The sequence below is a fragment of the Nyctereutes procyonoides genome, unplaced genomic scaffold (genome assembly GCF_905146905.1).
Source record: "Nyctereutes procyonoides isolate TBG_1078 unplaced genomic scaffold, NYPRO_anot_genome, whole genome shotgun sequence".
Classification (NCBI taxonomy): domain Eukaryota; kingdom Metazoa; phylum Chordata; class Mammalia; order Carnivora; family Canidae; genus Nyctereutes; species Nyctereutes procyonoides.
The window spans coordinates 19,892,752-19,913,005 of record NW_026575122.1 but is presented as its reverse complement, the minus strand read 5'-3'; the positions used below and the strand labels follow the sequence as shown (position 1 = coordinate 19,913,005).

General features: G+C 46.1%; 1 protein-coding gene across 3 annotated transcripts in view; it reads right to left on the bottom strand.

Annotated features, from left to right (window-relative positions):
• Nucleotides 1-293: 293 nt before the first annotated feature.
• Nucleotides 294-20,254, bottom strand: part of ZNF827 (zinc finger protein 827) — a 168,570-nt gene continuing 148,609 nt past the window's right edge. The window contains exons 9-15 of one of the 3 annotated variants that reach the window (XM_055336374.1): nt 20,079-20,216; nt 18,500-18,671; nt 17,268-17,434; nt 8,382-8,573; nt 7,848-8,025; nt 5,809-5,841; nt 4,240-4,323 (exon numbers count right to left, since the gene is read on the bottom strand). In XM_055336374.1, coding sequence (XP_055192349.1) covers nt 5,826-5,841; nt 7,848-8,025; nt 8,382-8,573; nt 17,268-17,434; nt 18,500-18,671; nt 20,079-20,216 — 863 coding nt within the window. In that variant the 3' untranslated portion in view covers nt 4,240-4,323; nt 5,809-5,825. Of the gene's footprint in view, nt 4,324-5,808; nt 5,842-7,834; nt 8,026-8,381; nt 8,574-17,267; nt 17,435-18,499; nt 18,672-20,078; nt 20,217-20,254 lie in introns of all 3 variants that reach the window. The other 2 variants (XM_055336373.1, XM_055336375.1) reach the window with 2 other exon arrangements.

Sequence of the window (20,254 nt, the reverse complement as noted above, 5' to 3'; positions counted from 1 at the left end):
CTAGGCAATTTCAGGAAGGAGCCGGTCTGCTACTGTACTGAGTGATGGATATGCTCTCAGCCTTAATGGCTATTAATGACTTACGTAATGACAGTTTGCATCATAACGTGGCTGTTTGAAACTTGCATTTTGTGATAGCTACAACTAGTAGTGGACATTTCCTAAACTTATTTAAAATACACTGAAAAAATGGGAACAAAGCAAGACAAATAAGACCTTGAGACTAAGAAGTAGTCAAGGATGGCAACTGAGGGGGGGAGAGGGGAAGAAAGAAAAAAAAAAGAAACAAAGAATATAGCCAACCTTTTTTTTTGTTTTAATTAGAGTATATTATACTTCCAAACTGGATACACTAGAAATTGGCAATGCAACATAAGATGCAAAGAAATATACCAGTTACTGTCAAAATGACCCTGTACAGCCTTGTAATGCAAAAAGCTTTATACAATACAAATTTTCAGTAATGTACACAAACCTTGACAGTATGATCATCTGAACATAATATGAGGAGTTAAAAAAAGGATAGAAGCAAGAAAGTGCTGAGAACGCTAACTGCATTACTATATGGACAAATAAGCTAGCTTTCATTGAAGAATGCATAGTGAAAACAGAAACGAAGTTAGTTGGCAGGTGAATTTCTCAAAGACGTTAGTGTTTTACACGGAAAGGATATCTATGGAATAATCCTTCCCTGAGTATCGAACTGCAAACCAAATTCGGGGGTATATATTATCTCGGTGGAGTCTGAAAAATGCTGTAGATTTTTCTTTATTAATAACAATAATAATAATATAAAAAGTCAAACAAACTCCAAACACACCTTTTCTCACTCAGAAAACTTTTATAATTTACCAGAAAGATTGATGACTCTTTCCAAAGTGCTAAAAAAGTTGCCCAATTATATTAAGCATAACTAAGTCATTCAAATACAAGTTCAGTGGCAAGCAGTGAAATGCATGGCATTTGAGCAGTAAACATCTCCTTCCAACACCCCTCTCAGTCTTGAAGGTTTCGACCTAGGACCTCATATTGCACAAGTGGCATGCTGTAAAACCTGTAGTCCCAACCGTCAGGGCCACTCTTTCAGGTTTTTAACCTGCTGGTGCTTATGTGCGATTCACCTTTCCTGCCAGCCTCTATGGGATCACCATGGCCCTCTTCTGTCATCACTGAACTTGTAGATTTGAAAGCACATTATTAGCCAAGTGGCACATTCTCCATTACATGGGGATAAAGACAGGACTTTTAAAAAACCAACCCACCCATAAGCCCAGTATTCTTGGAGTGTATTGTCCATAACTGTCTAGTGTCTTTTACTGAGACATTGACATGGCGAGGTTGAACGACGCTTCTAACAGAGCCAAGGACAAATGTCTCTGCTGGAGAATGACCGAGGGTTCAGGAGCTTCCTGCCCTAGCTGGCTCAGCCTCCCTGCCCCTGGGGACATCTCCTTAGTGTAAACAGGTTTGCCAGGGCTGGATGACTGGCAAAGGGAAGTGGAGCACACCTGCTAGGTCTGAGGGGGAGGAGGGTGGGTATGGGGTGGGGGAGCCCATGGTGTGGACAGATGGTACAGTCTTCTGGCTTCCTGTCGAACTGTACCAGGTTCGAGGGGGCTTTCAGTGAAGCAAACTGACTAGAGAAGAAAATAAGGGATGCTTTTATTTTCCCCTGGTGAAACAGATGAAAGGAAAAATCCCAACTCTAGGATAACACATGATGGAACACAGCAACGCAGTAAGAAAGCATTCCTCTTGTACACCAGTTCTTCAATAGATAAATAATATATAGACTTTTATATTCCAAACTTCCCATTATTATACAAAGCACATTTCTTCCTGCTCTTTCAGCCTGTTTCATACTGGAAATTCTGTTGTCTTACAAATACAAGCGATTAAGATAGTCGGCCAAAGATTCTTTTCCTTTTCTTTTTAAATCACCCATTACTTTTTAAGATTTGCAAGGGGCTATGTAACCAATCGACATCTGCTTTTTGCTGCAATAAAGTGCTGCACATAAGTTGCCATTTTAATGACCACAAAATAAAAGCTTTAAATAAGTATAAAGTTAGCCTCCTAGCAGGTTATATCTACCAGGCGTTAACAAAATGGAATACAGAATAATTAATAACATGGAGAATACCGCTATAGCCAGACGATCTGCAAACACAAGGGAAACTTCTCAGGGGCATGAATTGAACCGTAGGACTAAACAGCACCTTTTTTTGTTGGGTTGTTATATGTCAAAGAGGTTGTGACAAAATTTTCAAACATACAGTCTACTCATTCCATATAAAAGGTACATTTTCTTCCTTTTATTTTACTTTTTTTTTTTTTTTGCAGATGAGAAACAAAAACTAGTGCAAGACCAAAGCACTGTGCAAAACTGCCATTTCTTTTTTTTTCTTTTTTTTCTTTTTTCTTTTTTTTTTTTTTAGTCTGAGCATTTATACCCAGAATTTATCCAAACCCCTTTAATCTCCTTGGCTGGATTTATCAACCATAAAATTTTTCACTCATACCATTTTTTTTTTTTGCCTGCAAATGAACGGTAACCACTGAATTAATACATCATATATATATATATATATAAATATAGAAAATCATATATATATATATATATAATCTGCCCTTAAAAAATGATGCACTGTGTGTGTGCACCATACACATTGTATACGTATGGACACACACACACAAAACACACTTAAGTTTTGTGATATTGGCTGCAGTGCTGCGAGATATTTCTTCCAGAGCGGACTCTTGGTTCTTGCATCTTCATAACCAAGAAGATCTGAGCACAAGGTCTCTGGCGCTCGGTCAGAAATCTCAAGCAGCACTGTGGGTGTCTACCAGTCTTTCATCAACTAAGCACCAGGCCCTACCACTCTGTAGCTATAAAATAGAGAGGGAAAGGTGATGAAGGAGCTTGGGGAGAGATTGTAATGGATGAGAGTTCTCATCCCAGGAGGGAAACAGAATGTTCATCGCTGTTAAGGAGGCCAGTACAAAGAAATGTGCAACAGAAATGTCATGGCACACAACACACGGCTTTCTCCTCCAGAATCCACGACACCCATACACCCCATTCACCCAACAGAAAACAAAATGCACCAGTATATAAGCTTACAAGTGCTGATTGCTATTAAGGACACTCTCTTTAGGGTTTAACAAGACAAAATTCCTTTCAGATAAAAATACGGAAAAGGGCTGAGAATGGGAGTGGGTGGCTGGGGAGGCATGCCTCTGAAGGTAGAAGTATGCAGTAGGTCACCTCTGAAGATTGGATAAAGCAGCTTTCAGGTCAATGCAATAGGTATACACACAGAGCCAATTCTCTATTCCTTACTAAAGATATACAGTACACATGGTTCAGACCCAGGGGGTCTGTAGCTTTTGCAGCAACATACACCTGCTGGGGTTGTGTTTAAGTTTTGTGGGTTTTGTGTTTTTTGTTTTTGTTTTTGTCTCTGTCTCTTTGTTTTTGGTACAGAACACGGCTGCCCTCAGACAGTCTCTGCTCGTTCTCTTAGTCCGAGATAGGCGAGGAAGGAGTGTTTGGGGGAGGGAATGCTGGGCGGCGCAGTCTGAGGTCGGGGAGGGTGGAATGTGAGATCCAAGTGGTTCTTGGGGTACAACATCGTCAAGGGAATGAGATGGGCAAAATCCGAGTTCCGGTACTTGTCAAAGCGCACAGGGGAGCCGTTGAGGGCCAGAGCCTTGAAGGCCAGGTTGGGCTCTGAGCCACCACCGTGTGCAGCCGACAGGGCCACGGTCTGCAGAGCCTGCGAGGCGGACATGACCGACAGGGGAGACAGGAGGCTCCGGGGGCTCCCGACAACGAGGAGCGGGGCCCCGGGGCCGGCTGGTTCCTTGGGGGCCGGACACGGGCCCTTCTTGTCCTCCTCGGGGCAGTCCCCACTCTGGTGCTTCTTGACGTGGCGGCTGAAGACGAAAGGGTGTGTGGTCTTGAACAGGCACTCCTCGCAGCTGAAGGTCTGGCGTGGGGCGTGCTTCAGCTTCTTGTGCAGGTTGAGATTGTCCTTTCGCTTGCAGCTGTAGCTGCACTGGTCACAGTGAAAGGGCCGCTCCCCGGTGTGGACGCGCACGTGCTCGATGAGCTTGTTGGCGGTCTTGGACAGGTAGCCGCACTGGTCGCACTTGTAGTGGTTGCCCAGGCGATGCTCCCGGGTGTGCGTCTCCAGCTCCAGCTGGTTGGCCTTCACCGTCTGGCAGATCCGGCACTTGTACTCCATCCTGTAGTGGGTCTTGAGGTGGCACTCCATGGCGGCGGGGCGGTTGGTGGAATAGATGCAGAGCGGGCACCTGCCGGGAGGGGGAGAGCAGGGAAACGGGGGATCAGCCGGGCCTGGCAGCGGCACCCAGCTGCTCCTCCCCTCCTCGCCGGCCTCCCCGCCTCCGCCCCCCTCCACCTCCAGACTCTGGGGCCTGGCCTGCCCCTACCCCTGCCCTGCCGCCTCTGGGGGGGGGGGTGTTAGGACCACCCTCTGGGCTTCTCTGCTGACAGAGCTATCCCCCCAAGGAGGAGCTCCGGCAAGGTGCGCTACCTACTGTGGGTCTTCTGGCTGGATCCCTGAGCACCAGCCCACAGGAAGGGGAGCAGAGAAAGTGCGGGGAACAAGTAAGCAGCGGCTCCCCTCCTACCGTCCGCCCACCCCATTCCCGGTTCCCGGGAGCCCGCCCTGCACCCCCCCAGACACAGCAGAGGTCTAGACCTCGTGACCTCCCCTCTAGATGGGAGCAACACAGAGAATCGACTTTTCATGCACCACACCAAGCACACGCAGAAAGGCTAAGAGTTTTGAAGAACAGCTTATAGGGGGAGAGCTACCTCCAGCAAACAGAAAGTCGTAGGGGTCAGAATCGTGCTTATTAAAAGGTGGTTAGGATGAGAAGGCCTGTGGGGTGTGTGTATGTGTGTGTGTGTGTGTGTGTGTGTGTGTGTGTGTACCTAAATCTGTACTCATGAGTCCTGTCTCCTACAGCCCTGGTTCTCCATCAAGGAAGGCAGCTGAGGACCAGGACCGGGCTTGGCAGAGGAAGGCCCACCCACCAGCCCATGGCTAATGAAGGAGGAGGGAGGGAGGCAGCTGCTATCCAGAGTCCAGAGACATTATTGAAACGGTATCACATCGTGGAAATAATAGTAATCCAGGTGGATCATAAATTCTCAGTGGGCAGGACCATATCTTACATTTCTTCTGCGTTCTCTGCAGTGCTCAATAGGCACTGATTCAGTACTGGATTGGTCTCTACACAAAATTTTGGCAGATTCTGGTCCCAGCTCCGTCACCTTATCGGGCTATAGCTGGATCTGCCCTGGGACGAAGCATGGGCCTCTCCGTGGCTCGGTTTCTCCACCCTATGCAGTGAGGCTATGCCACCCCCTGGCCTCCTGGCTGTCCAGAGGGGCTAGGAGGAGCAGTGAGGGCATGTTTACAAATTTTGCTGAGCTTCTCTTTTGGAAGCTGCAAGGCTCAAGTTGGTGGCTGAAATGATAGCTGTAGCGTGTTTGCTCTCTTTACAAAAAGAATGCAGATGCAAAAGTGGCTGCCTCAGCTCTGGCTTGGCACCTGCAGGGCAGGGGCCCAGGAGTGAAATGTCCCCTGAGGGTCTGGAGAGGTGTTCAGCAGAGCCCAACACAACCAAGTGCACCGTGCACTGCTCCTCAGCGCCAAGCTCGCCGTTAGCCTTTGAACCTCAGCTCACAGAAGAGTGCACACGAGAGAAATATAAAGCCCATTCCCAGGTCAGGTGCACACACAACCCCTACGCCAAGCTGGGCCTTACCTAGAGGAGTCTGAAACTCACCACTGTCCTGAGCTACGGCAAAAGAAAAATAATAGTATAATCTTATTTGATCTGCATTATGAACAGGATATAGAGTACAAGCAGTTCCATCACAGAAAAGCAATTTAGACATCGGCAGTCCGTTTCATTTTAAGAACATTTCTGTGACCCACAGCTCAATCTTTCTTCCGCTGCTCAGGCAAAGTGCTAAGGGTTTTCCGTGCTCCCATTATTTATTGTAAAGACACTCTCTCAGCCAAATTAATTCTCTGATATAGCAAAGGGAAAACAAAACAAAACAAAACAAAGACTCACTGTATAGCCAGAAGGCATTATCAATTTTTTCAAAGTATTCTTCTACTTGGTCATCCTAGAACATAAACTATTACACAGGGGACCGTTAGCACCACACCGGAAGTGTCTGGACTGGCAAAAGCATCAGCATTCACTGTGCATTCTCCCCAATGGGACGGAGGCTTGGGACTCTGTAGGTCCCCAAGGAAGGGCTAACTGACGAAGCCACAACTGGCAGGGGCTGCAGAGTTAATGGGTGTGATGGGGCTGCTGGGAAGGGCAACGAGCGCTAGTCCAACCACAGAAATACATGTTTTTTTTTTTTTTTTTTAATAAGAGTATACAAGTATTTAGAAAGGGACAGTGGGAACAAACCAAATCAGATTCCCAAATAAGCTCTTGCTGGGCATTTCCCGTTTACTGGCTGGCTTGAATTATAATCTCCCCTCCCCCATCCCTGCAAACCTCCCCTCCCTCTCCCACCTAAGTGCCCCCAAGTATGAAAGAAAATAGAATTTGACAGTCAGTGCTGCTCATTGACTCCACTGTGTGGGAAAAATTTTGAGGAGGGTGCCTCTGACCAGGCAGGAGCCTGGAGGAGTCAACCCTGAACTGCCCCAACACTTGACCCACAGGATCCTTTTGGGGTCTCTCCATCCCTTGCCCATTCAGAAGAGTCATGCCAACCTCTCTGGCAATTTGTTAGTTTCAAAGATAAAAATGTTTAAAAACAAGAGGTTTTTTTTTTCTTGTGTTAAGTAAAATATAAATTTTCATTCCTTTAATTACATGATTATTGCAGCTAAACAGGAATAATTGTGCCTTGAAACTTGGGTGTCTTTGTGTACTAAACGACATATGCTTCTTTCTCTACTAGATCATAAATGCCTTGTGAACAGGGGCTGATTAGAAGAATCATTGGGAAGATTAAATTCTGCTAGTGCTAGGACATACATTTCCTGAGGGTAGAAATTATGTTTTATTCCTCGTTTGCCCTTCAGCGCCTATTATCAAGCCAGACACACCGTGCGTTTGGTAATAACTGACGGGTCTCACTTCAGACCAGAGGGCTTCTTGCAAATATTGGTTAATGATAATGCTTGTTGTCTAGGTCTTTGGGGATCTGTGAATAACGTGTGCCTGGCGATGTCAGATCTCATGAAAGCTAGTGAGGGAGATCCCAATTGCCGCTCCTGGGAAGCCATAAGGCATGTTTGCAGGAAGACATGAGACACGTGATCTCTGCCTGAAAAACACTGCTTCCTGTTCAGAAAGGCAAGGGTCCAATATTTGGGGGTGGGGTGCAGATGGGGTTGTTGTAAGCTTGTTTAAAAAGATATATGGCAAGTTATCTAAAAAAATAGAGGTGGTAAAGTGCTGTGACAGTGTAATGGTTTACACTTGGGGACACTAACCCCTGAGTCCATAAAATCAAGTCTGAACAAAACTTAAGCAGTGTAGGATGAGTCGATCCCCTGCATGCTGAGCTGCTCCGACAGGTCTTCTTGCTTGCCAGGAATCCTGGGAAATTTGTGGAATGGATTCTCCTGCTGCATCTGCTGACCCCCTGGGGAACAGGTCTGATTCATGTCCAGCTAAAGGTAGCAGAGGTGCCTAACTAACTAGCCCCATGCCAAGCTCTCCCTTCTTCATGACCCAAAACCTTCAGGGGAGGGGGTAAGGGAGGGATGGGGGAGGGTGTTTAATAACAACACAGTAAAAGGTTTTGTACTTGCTTTCCTTACTTGAGCCCACCGGTGGGGACAGTGTGGCATTTCTTATGCTCCAGCAACTGTTCAGGTGTCTTCATGAACTTGTGGCACACGTCACACTCAAACATCCGGGTGATGAGGTGTATCTGCAGATGGCGCTCAAACATGTTCTTCGTCTTGCAGACAAAGTTGCAAAAAACGCATTCGAACCCTGAAAGGACGGGAGCTGGGTTGTATTGTACAGGGGGGCGGGGGCGGTGCTGTGCAGCATGGGGCAGAGGGACAGGAGGGCAGGAGTGGGACAGACATCTCCTGGTTTCTCCTCTTCTCAGCTATACCCTTTCAGGCACTGTTCCCTGCATCTCTGTGGTAAAGGAGTTAAACATACAGCTCCAGAATCAATGCCACACTGCCCATCCATCCACCCCATATTTGGATGCATATCAAGCCAAAAGAAATGAGAATTTTAGGTGACAGCAATATGCTGTTCCTAGGCCTAATGTCTGTTTTCCAACATCACTCCTCAAGGGTTTATTTTTAAGTAGGCCAACCCACCTCCTCCCTTACCTTTCTCTGGCTTTTCCTCACTATTCACTGAGGGCTGGCTCCCAGGCACAACAGAGATGACCAGCAGGTTGTTCCCACTCTTGTTTTTCTGAGAGCTGTCTGAATCATCTTTGCTGTTGGCTGAATCACTCAGAGCTGAGAGGGAGGATGAAGAGGGGCTATTTGATTCACTGGGGGTCTTCCTGTCTTCTCCTGAAACAAACACAAAACCCCCCCAAAAAACCCCAGGTCTGTTATTTGGGAGACGATAACACTCTAATAACAGCAATTAGGGGTGGGAGAATTGGGTCTCATTACTACACCATCATTCAGGGAACACAGGTGAGCTTTTCAGTGGTCCCAGGCACCACTGGGATCCTAGTTCCCCCTCATCTACACACTTGATGACACCTGTGATACCTGGGAAGTCTGTAATGCTTTAAACACATTCTCTCATTTTATCTTCTCAAAAATCCAATGAGACACAACTTTTATCACTCCCATTTTACAGATGAGGGGCAGGGGTGGCACAGTCAGGGTAACTGGCCTAAGTCACATGTGAGGAAGTGGTGGAGCAGAGATTTCAGATGGTTCGACTCCAAGATCCACGTCTTCATCAGGGCACTGGATTCTCCCTCAAAACCAGAAGTAAACCAGTCAGTAGGCCATTAAAATCTAGTGTCAGGAGACTAATAATTCCACTCAAGATGAAGTGCCAGAGACTGGATTTACCACTGCTACTGAAATAACTAAAGCAAAACCAGACAAACTATATCAAACAATAGTTGTCCCCCCCCCCCCCGAACAACTGTTTTTATAGCATTGGACATCAGACACTGAAGACTGATCCCTGAGAGACAGTAAAGGAAAGAGGTGGTCCACTTCCTGCCTTGAGAGATTTTACTTTCCTAGGCTGCAGTGCAGGGATGGGGAACTGCCCATCAGATTCATATTGAATTGAGAGGACAGCGCTGAGGGCCTGGGGAGATCAACGTGGCTAGATTGGCAGGGCAGGGTACCAGAGGGCAGAGAGCTGTACAGAGGAAGAACTCAAAGACCTGCAGAGGGTCCCCCATGAGTAATTCAGCAGAGTAGGGACCAGAGCACACGTGTGAGAAAACCACCCAAGGCTGCAGGGAAAAAAGTCATGTGAAAGGCTTGGAAAACACTTCTGTTTCCATTAGTAGCCAGATTAGAAAGACTTGCTATTCCCAAGGCATTGGGTAGGAAACTGAGGAAGATCTCTTAGGAGTGGGTAATGATTGGCGCTACTTGGATCACTGCTCCAGACCTGCCTGACAAGCCACAAAAGCAAAATCCAAAGGAGTCAAATTTTCCAAGTGATTAACTGCATCCTAAAACAAAGGTCAAGAATTTTTATGGGGATATAAAATATCCAGCACCCAGCAAGGCAAATCACTATGTTTGACATTCAAACAAAGATTAGCAGGCATGCCCAGAAACAAGAAAACACAACCCAAAACAGGGAGAAAAACCAACCAGTTAAAACTGACCTAGAACTGACACAGCCATTAGAATTTGCAGTCATAGGCACAATTATAACTATATTCTATAGATTCAAAATGTTCAATAGAGATATGAAAGATATAACAAAATAACAAAGATCTAAATCAATTTCTAGAGATGAAAATTATAATGTCTAAGATGAAAAGTACACTGGATGGGATTACCAGCAATTTCAACATGACAGAAGATTAATGAACCTTGAAGATAAATAACACTGATAGAAATTATCTGCAATGAAACAGAGGGGGGCGGGGGAAGTAGTATAAAAATGAAAAGTACATCAGTGGATTATGGGGTGCCTTCAGGTAGCTTAATATAACTGGAGTCCCTGACCAGGTGGAAAGGGCAGAAAAATCTGAAAGAGTGAAGACTTTTCTATATTTGAGGAAAACCATAAACCTCAGATCCAAAAGGCAAAACGAATCCCATGCATAAGAAAGATGAAATCTAAAGCAAGGGATATCATAATCCAATTGCTCAAAACCAGTGATAAAGAAAATATCCAAAAAGGCAGCCTGAGGAAGAAGGATACATTCTGTGTAAAGCAACAAAAATAAGGATGACAGCAGATTTCTCACTGGAAACAATGCAAGTGAGAAGTAGTGGAGCGCCATCTTTAAAGTGCTGAAATGAACAACTGTCAATCTGAGATCTCATACCATGTGAAAATGTATTTCAAAAAATGAAGCTTCCCTCCCCACCCCAAAAGCAGGAAGAATTCATCACCAGCAGACTAGAATTACAAAAAAAATTCAAAGAAAATTTTAAGGCAAAAGGAAAATGACATGAAATGTAAAAAGTGAATCTACGCAAAACAATGACAAGCAAGCACAGGAAATGGCAACTATATGGATTAAATACATGAGGTTTTCTTATTTAAATCTCTAAAAGAGGGGATCCCTGGGTGGCGCAGTGGTTTGGCGCCTGCCTTTGGCCCAGGGTGCGATCCTGGAGACCCGGGATCGAATCCCGTGTCGGGCTCCTGGTGCATGGAGGCTGCTTCTCCCTCTGCCTGTGTCTCTGTGCCTCTCTCTCTCTCTCTGTGACTATCATAAAAAAAAAAAAATCTCTAAAAGATAAGAGTAATTTTTAAGAACAATGTAATATAGGGTTTATAACATATATAAGTAAGTATTTGACAGTGATAGCATAAAGGCTGGGAGAGGAGACAGGGAAGTATGTTTTTGTCAGGCTCTTACACTGCACCCGAAATGGTATTATATCACTTGAACCTGTATTGTAATGAAAACAACGTATGTTATGCACCCCAAATAACAGGAGGGGTCTACATTGTTCATGGTTTAGAAGACTTGATATTGTTAAGATGTCTGTTCTCCCCAAACAAAATCGAAGCAGTCCCATCATTTTAGGTTAGGGTAGGAAATATGGGGAGACTGTGCATCAGTTCCCTTCAAAACAGTCAATTAAGTAAATCTAGTCATTGTAAACTCTAGAAATGAACTTTATTAGGAGATTAAAAAATAAGTCATATATTATATATGGGCATTAAAAAAATCCAGAAGTAAAAAAAGCTGATGGTGGTTACAGCTAGTGCGTGAAATCATCGGCGGAATGTTTGTTTTCTTTCATTTGGTTTTCAAAATTTTCTAGAGGGACCATAAATCACTTGTCCAATTTAAAACAGTTTTTAAAAAGAGGAAGGAAAAAATATTTACGCTCTTGCAATGTTTCCAAGTCTTTTTCCTGGCAGAACTGAACTTGGTTCCTCGACAGACACTGTGACCTCACTCACTGACCCACAAGGAGGGATGGAATACGCCTTTGAAGTATAGGAACCTCCCCATCTCTTGGTACAAGTCTCTTACCAGTCTCTTACCTAAATATATAACCAGGGTAGTCACATTTTGTAGACAAACAGAATATGTTTGGTGGGGGACCTGAGTCTATTGCTTCATCAAATCCATCATCTAAGGTGGGTCTTATCCATAGAATCTTGCAAGTGATGATTTTAAATTAGTTTTTAGAATCAAAGCCTATAATTTTAATTACCATCTTTAGCAATAGCTAAGTACCCTCAGGCTTAAAGCACTGGGGAAAGCTGCCTAAATTAATAGATGTACCAATATACAGGTGCCATGGCAGCCGTTCTGTGATTCGGCATGGGGAAAGAGCCACGGCAGCTCAAGTTGGAATCCTTAGCTCCACCGCTTCCTCTGCTCTCACTCCTGTAGGCTGTGACCCGGGGTGCCCTTGTCAACTCAGTCCATGCTGGCTCACTTCGATCCCAGGGGTCATTCACTTTCAGCAGCACACAGATTCTTGGTGAAGGACATCTGTGCACAGGTAATGCGACCTCATACTTCAGGACAGCCAGCTAAAGAGAACTTAAAACTAAATATTTCATAATCTAAAATGACACCAAATGATAAATTGAGACTATAAAAATTACCCATTGTCTTGCTGCCTCAATATAAGCGTCATATTTTTGATATACTTCTTTTTATATTTTTTAGAAGTAAGCATATCTGTTTTAAAATTGTTGCCATTAATTGCATAGTAGTTAAGAATAAGGACCTCAGATCCAGAATACCTGAGTTTGAATGCTGCCAGTACCACTTAATGGCTGAACGACTTAAGACAAGGGATTTAATTTAGTGCCTCAACGATTTCATCTTAAAAATGGGGATAATATCAGCAGCTTCATATGTTTGTTGTAAGGGTTAAATGGGTTTTTATATATAGGGCACCAAGAACAATGCCTAGCTCATTGCAAACATTATAGAATGCATTATTATTATAAAATATAACATTTATAAGTAACAATAATGAACACTTCGTGTTTTCCCATGCTGTTTTATATACCCGGCACATAGTTGGCTCTCAAAAAATTTATGAAAGTAATTATAAAGGGGATCCCTGGGTGGCTCAGCGGTTTGGCGCCTGCCTTTGGTCCAGGGTGTGATCCTGGAGTCCCGGGATCGAGTCCCACGTCGGGCTCCCGGCATGGATCCTGCTTCTCCCTCTGCCTGTGTCTCTGCCTCTCTCTCTCTCTCTCTGTCTCTCTCTATGTCTATCATTAATAAATAAATAAAATCTTAAAAAAATAATCATAAATTAATGGTTTCAAAAGGTAGTATTGGAGCACCTGGGTGGCTCAGTCATTTAAACATTCAACTTTTGGTTTCGGCTCAGGTCATGATCTCAGGATCATGAGATCAAGTGCCAGGTCAGGCTTCATGCTCGGTGAGGATCCACTTCTCTCCCTCTCTATCCCTCTTTGCTCACATGCTCATGCTCTTTCTCTCAAATAAATATATCTTTTATTTTTTTTATTTTTTATATTTTTAAAATATTTTATTTATCTATTCATGAGAGATACAGAGAGAGGCAGAGACACAGGCAGAGGGAGAAGCAGGCTCCATGCAGGAGCCCAATGTGGGACCTGATCCTGGGACCCCAGGATCATGTCCTGAGCTGAAGGCAGGGGCTCAACTCCTGAGCCACCCAGGTGTCCCTAAATATATCTTTTTAAAAAATAAATGATAGTATCATATCCATGGGGTATACTTATCCTACACTACTGAAAATATTGCCTTAAAATTGAATTTTATTATTTATTTTTTAAAAGATTTCATTTATTCATGAGACACACACACAGAGAGAGGTGGAGACACAGGCAGAGGGAGAAGCAGGCTCCCTGAAGGGAGCCTGATGCAGGACTCCAACCCAGGACCCTGGGATCATGACCTGAGTCAAAGGCAGACGCTTAAGCACTGAGCCACCCAGGTGCCCTAAAAGTGAATTTTAAGTGAATATTATTAGTATTTCACGGGTGCCTGGGTGGCTCCCTTGGTTGAGTGGCCAACTCCTGATCTCAGCTCAGGTCATGATCTCAGGGTGCTGGGATCGAGCTGGCCCAAATCGGGCTCTGCACTCAGCAAGGAGTCTCCTTGAGATTCTCTCTCCCTCTGCCCCTCCCCCTGCGTGTTCATGCATGCTTTCTCTCTAAAATAAATAAATGTCATTAAAAAAAGAAAGTTACAAATCACATGTAACTCCTTAAAAAAGAGAAAAAAATTAATATTCCATTGGTTGATTTTTTCCCCCTATAGACAGACTCCCAGAAGGACTACAGAGTTACAGGCATTTTCAAGTCACTTGGTCTATACCACCTAATGAGTTTTCAAATGTTCTCCCACTCTGTAGGGTCATGGCCATAAAAGTATCAGCAGCATCCAGTGACCATGGGTGACACTGTAAAACACACTCCTAGTGCAATCGGTGAAACATAAACCACTCTTGAGTTTTAATTTGATGGCTAGTGAGGTTGAATATTTTTCCTTATGTTGAGTGGTTAGCTTTTATTTCTTTTTTTTTTGTGTGTGTGTATTGACAGTTTTTATCCTTTTGTAAATTCTTCACTTAGAGACCTAAAGTGTTTCCTACCAGTTTATATGACATTTCTATGTAGCAAATATATCAGCCTTTGTCATTTTTACAAACACATTTTTCAGAATGGGTTTTCTTGGTTTTGTTTTCCTTCTCTTTTCCTTTTCTTTTGCAAATAGAAGACGATATTTTTATGCATCAAATCTCTTGATTCTTTTCTTTTCCCATTTCTTGATTCACTTAAGCTTTCACAAATCCTTCTCACTCTGGAAGTTTGATAAACATTTAATTTGCTTCAAGCGTTTCCAGGGCTGATTTGTTAATGGGGATTGTGTAAGTCGTTGGATACTTACTTTGGTGTTGGTGTGAAGTGAAGGTATTGATGGTTGTATTTTCCAAATAGCTATTCAGATTCCTCAATGCTGTTATTGCAACACTGAAAAATTGCAGCAAAATCTGCGTTGAGGAAATCAGGAAAACCAGAGGGAATATTTTTCCCTTGTTGATGTTCTCTACAGACACAAGGAGCCAGGGAGTGGGAGCAAGAGGGTAAGGAGGGGTCACCGAGAAGAAACTACCTAAACAGAGGGCAGTTCCTCAGGTGCCCACTCAGCAGCACCCTGTTCACAAATGTGCCCTGGGTGAGAGTAGCCAGGAAGGAAGTACAGAAAGCACATGGATTCTGTGGGAGACAAAGCTCATCCTGTAGATCACAGCTTCACGTCTGTAACAAGAAAGCACCACAGATTTCTCGACTATTTCACTGAAATAATAGGTGCCCATTCCTAGGACAGGGAAATCAAGTCGGATGACAAGGTCCATAGAATTATAGCATCATATGCCTGTTGGGCATCCCTTGCACATTCAAAAAGTCAAGGAATGGATGGAGGCCCAAAGCAGTTAAAATGAATTTCTGGAAGTGCAGCGCTATTTATGCTACCATGGGGTCTAGAACTAGGATCTAGAATTCAAAGCATGTTTTCCTCCATTCCAAGGAACTTCTTGCACATAGATTATAATGCATAAGTCTCTCAGGGTTTGATAAGGGCCTCATCAGAATAATTTTCTTGCTGAGCACACACAAGCATGTGTAAATGTGCTTGCACACACATATTCATCCACTGAATGAACGTTTGTTCCCACTTACACAGTGCAGGCACTGGTCCAGGTGCCTGAGAGACAGCAGCAACTTAGATAAGCTTCCTATTCTCGGGAATATGTAGTATAGTATGTATCACATAGCATATATACTGCCTTATATCATAACTTTGTAGTTATACAGCTTATTAATGAACCGATGAAGATCGACGTATCTTGGGTCAAACTCAAACACTTCAACAGCAACTGAATACATGCCAGAAACTCTCACTGTTGAAGACCATTAGCTTATAAAAGCGGTCAGCAAATTATAGCCCTAGATTTGGCCAAATCTGGCCTCCTGTTTCTGTAAATAAAGTTTTACTGGAACAGTGCCAGGCTCGCTTTTTTGTGTATTGTCTACACTAACTTTCAAATTCCAATTCATTCCAATGAATGTAGTGGCAGAAACCGTATGGCCTGAAACCCTAAGATGTTCACTATCTGGCCCTTAAAAAACAGAAAGGAAAAAAACAAAACAAAACGCAATTCTGAGTTTCCCTGGCTAAAAAAACCTATAAAAAGGCCATAACCTTATTCCCTAATAGCAGCACTGTTCGAGGCTTCTGCTGTCTTCAAAAAGCGACCTCTTTAGTGCATTTCACTCTGGTCTGTGTAACAAACGAGGATATTCTTCCCAGGTGGACAGGGAGCCCTACCACCTCGGAGGGAACAAGATGTCTCTGTTTCTTGTGGCCGTGAGCGTGTCTGCATTGGTTACTTGTGACTGTGAGGTTTTCATCCGTGACAATCAAGTGATTCTAAATCCAACTGCTTTCCAGCCATTATGGTTTCTATGGTTTCCTTGAGGCGGGTGGTGGCAGAGGAGCTGGAGCCTGGTGGGGGAGGAGGAAGGTTCCTGAGCGGCCTCAGGCAAGCTCGGGCGGGGTGTGGAAGGGGCCGGAAGAATGGGGGAGTCACGGAAAGGAGGGAAAAATATCTGAAAAGCCGGCAGCACTGGAAGAGGGCCGGCCTCTGCCTCCGGTATAGCCACTGCCGAGGCGCTGCTTCCGGTTGTCTTTGACGCGGGGACGCGGGTTTCGGTTTCCCGCTCGCCTGCCGCCCCGGCGCGACGGTGGCTCGAGCCCATTACCGACCGGGAGGCGGCGCCTCCGCCGACCTCCAGTCACAGCCGCTCGACGCCGGGCAAAGGCGAGCTCCCGGGGCTGTGGCACCCCGGAACCAAGGCGGCGGCTAAGCCCAGGGCGGCCTCAGGGCCGCGAGCGGCGCGGAGGGCGGGGCGCGCGAGCACGTGCGGACGCCGCCGCCGTCACTGGCGCCCTCCCTCGCGAGAGAGCTGCGCGGTGACGTCACAGCGGGACCTCGCGGACCCGAGGTGGACCCGAGGTGGACCCGAGGTGGACCCGAGGGGCGGGAGCCCTCCGCGAAGGCGGCCCCTGCCCGCGCCTTGGCCCCGCCGGCTCGTCGCAGGAATGCGGCGCTCTGGGCCCCGAGCGGCCCCGACAGGCGGCCTCGCGGAGCCGCAGCGTGGCGTGCGGGGCCCGGCCCAGGGGGCGCCCGGGGCCGCGCCTGTCACGGCAGCCGCGTGCGGAGGGCCGCGTCGGGGCTGCGGACCGGGGCAGAGAGCCTCCCTCCGGAAAGCCGCCTCCACGGAGTGCGGGGGCGGGGAGGCCGGGTGCCCCGCGGGAGGCTCCAGGCTGCGGGCGTCGCCTACGACGAGGACCCCGGGGAGGGCCACGCCGCCGGCTCAGCACCGCCCAGCGACACGGGAGCCTGCGGCGTCCGGAGGCGATGGCCCTGCGGCCGCAGAGCAGCGGGGCTCTGCCCCCCGGGGCCTTCCCTGCGGGGGAGAGACGGTCCGGGTCGCGCGGTGATAGGGATGCTTCTGCCCGGGCGGGCGTGCAGGCGAGAAGGGCGGGCAGTGACGGTCACCTGTGTGCTTGGTGCCAATGTGAGCCTTTATCTCTGCTTCCTCCATGGTGACGAAGTCGCAGGCGGTGCAGCAGATGGAAAACATCCACTGCTCCTTGTCCACGTGGAGTGACATGTGGCTGACGAACTGGACGTTGAGCTCAGTCTCAAATCCACACACGTGACAGCTAAATGAGGGGATGGAAAAATAAAAAAAAAACGAAGAGTGAGAGGAGTGACGCTTTGTGGTACACTCAGAAAACTGGACTTTGCACACGTTTCTCCTCCCGCCAAAAGGTTTTTGCATTAGAAAATTCTCCCCGCTTTCTGGGACGGCTCTGAAGTGATCACCGTGCCAAGTGGACCAAGCGCCAGCATAATGTAACAATCCCATACATGCTATAATGATGCTAAATAATCATGAAGATGATTAAAAATCAGAGATTCCAGATGCTGCACATCACCTTACTGATTCCTTTGGGCAAGGGGAAGCGGCGCAGCCTTGCCAAGATGTTAGCAGCGGTGATGCACTGATAAATTCCGAGCACCCCGCGTACCCGGTGAGCCTCTCTCTGGCCCCGGAAACCTTCCGTGTAGGACCGAAGGCACATGCAAGTCCCCGGATGGCACTGCAAGCAGGAGCAACTCCTGTCTGACAATTCCTGGTAGAAGCCACCCATCCACGGGGACATTTCATGAAAAAGCAAGTTTCCATCAGTCTGTATGGTCTACGTCTTGGACAAGATGCTGAGCCTTGGGATCATACAGCAACCAAACCAAGTATGGATTCGCGGTCAAATGTGGAAGGGAAATACAACATTTCAGGTGCTGAAGACAATACGACTGGGGAAAATAGGCATTGCTTTCAGGGCGATTTCCTCAGAGTTTCAGATTTATTTTCCCTACTCTTTTCCTCCTTAGGACAATTCTCAGGAAGCAGCAAGGTGTTCTGTTACAAAGGTAGAAACTTCCCAGCTGCACGAACCTAAAAGCTAATAATTCCCAGAGCCCTGTCACTCTCCGGAGTTCTACCCCAGAAAGCCACCTCCAAGACCATGTCCCTTTCAATTAATCCTACTGGGGCCACCCAAGCCAGAGAGGAGTCAGCGCCGCTTCCCAGTTCAGCCTCAGCAGAGCAGCTATTAAAGCGAAGGTTGGCACGGTGACGGAGAAGCAGCATCTCATCACCTGTGCCCTAGCACACAGGCAGGGAGTGTGCAGGAAAGTCGGGGAAGGTTCCATTCACAGCTCACCTGTAATAATAAGGGTGCTTCTTCCCATCACTGCCTTCAGAGGTGACGGCGCTGACAATGTCCTCAGTGTCCGTACTCACCAGCTTCACCGAGTGGACGGTCAGGTGCTGGTTAAGGTTCGCACGGCACTTAGCAGCATAGGGGCACAAGTGGCATTTGTATTTTCTTTCCTCTGGGGGAGAAGGAAGAGGAGAAAACCCAAACCGCTCTCAAAAATGGAAACCCAACACCTTGCAAGAGACTACTTAACGCTATCAAGCACGGGGGAGTTCACATCTCTTTGCAGACGGCCACAGAGGGAACACCTTGGAACTGTAGTCTCTAAAAGTCATTATGCAGCAGCTCACTGCTGGATTAGTACTTTCAAAGATAAAGTCCCAGGGCAAGTGGACCATCTCCTTTTTTCCTAGACACCCATAGGTCCCTCTTCTTGATTCCTAGGAGTAAAAGAATATTGTGTATGTGTGACTGTCTGTGTGCACATGCTCCCCACGTGTCTGCCGAGGGTGGGCACTTAGCTGTGGAAAGGAGAATGGAACACAGCCTTCCTGGGACTGGTGTAAGAGAAGCCTCATCATTTTCCCTAAGCTCCAGGCCTAGGTCAGCCAAGAAATCAAAAACTAATGAAATTAAAGGGGGGAAAATGACTCGTGTGAAATAATTTAATGGGAAATTTTCATTTTACGCAAATAAAATTAAAAATTTCAATTAATTTCCTAATGAGAAACCTCTCGTAAAACTGACAACGTTTCAGGGCTCTTTCCAGAGTGGCATTCTGAATTCATTCGATTAATCAAGCAAATTATAGTAAAAGGAGCCAGCTTTGCTTTCATTGTGCAGATAAAGGTAGCAGGCGGTAGGAAAAAAAGCAAGGAGCAACTTCATTTTCTCTCCCGGATTCTTACTTTGTATTTCTGGGCTTGCCTTTACAAAATGCCCGTCTTACTCACCTCACAGCAAAGAATGAGGAAAAAAGTTTTTCTCATCATTATTACTATGGGGGGTGTCCCACATGTTAAGTGCTGGTGGCCTTGGGCTTGGCAGGGCAGGGGAGGACCCCCACAGTGAAGTTAAAATACAGTCCTTTCTTCTGGGGGAGGAGGAACTTATTTTTGTTGCATTAATTAAGTTACTATTTATTCCTCCTTTATCCTGTCTTAATTTGGTTGCCTTCCCTTTCACAACACGGAGAATCAGCCACATTTCTCTACTATTACATGAAGGTAAAGATAGCAACAGTTTCTCCACCAGCTGCTCTGTCCCTCTGCTGCTCCCATTTACCACTCTAGGATGAAACCAGTAAGATGGGGTGTGTCCCCATCCCCTGCACCCTCAAGATGACAGCAGTACATTACTTAGAGTTTGAGAGCTTTACCTGCACGAGCCCACATGTATCTTTTCTCATCCATCCTACTTTCAATATAAATAAAAGCCTTTTCCAGGGCCTTAGTTTGAACGTGCCAGGACAGAAACATTTCCACCATTTTCTGTTATAATCCTCTAGAGAAACTCAACTTGTTGAGGAGAGAAAAGCTGGGTGATCCAGAGTGCAGAAAACAGGAGTGAGGCCCTGACTCACCTGTGTGCAGCGAGAGATGTCGGGACAATGTCTGCTGGCGGCCAAACACTTTCCCACACACATCACAGGGGAAAAGCTGGTCATTGAATTTCCAAGATGGCAATCCGTTTCCTGCCTCTAGTACTATCTTTTCTGTTTCTGGGCCAAAAGAGCAAAGCATCATGAGGGGTAAACAA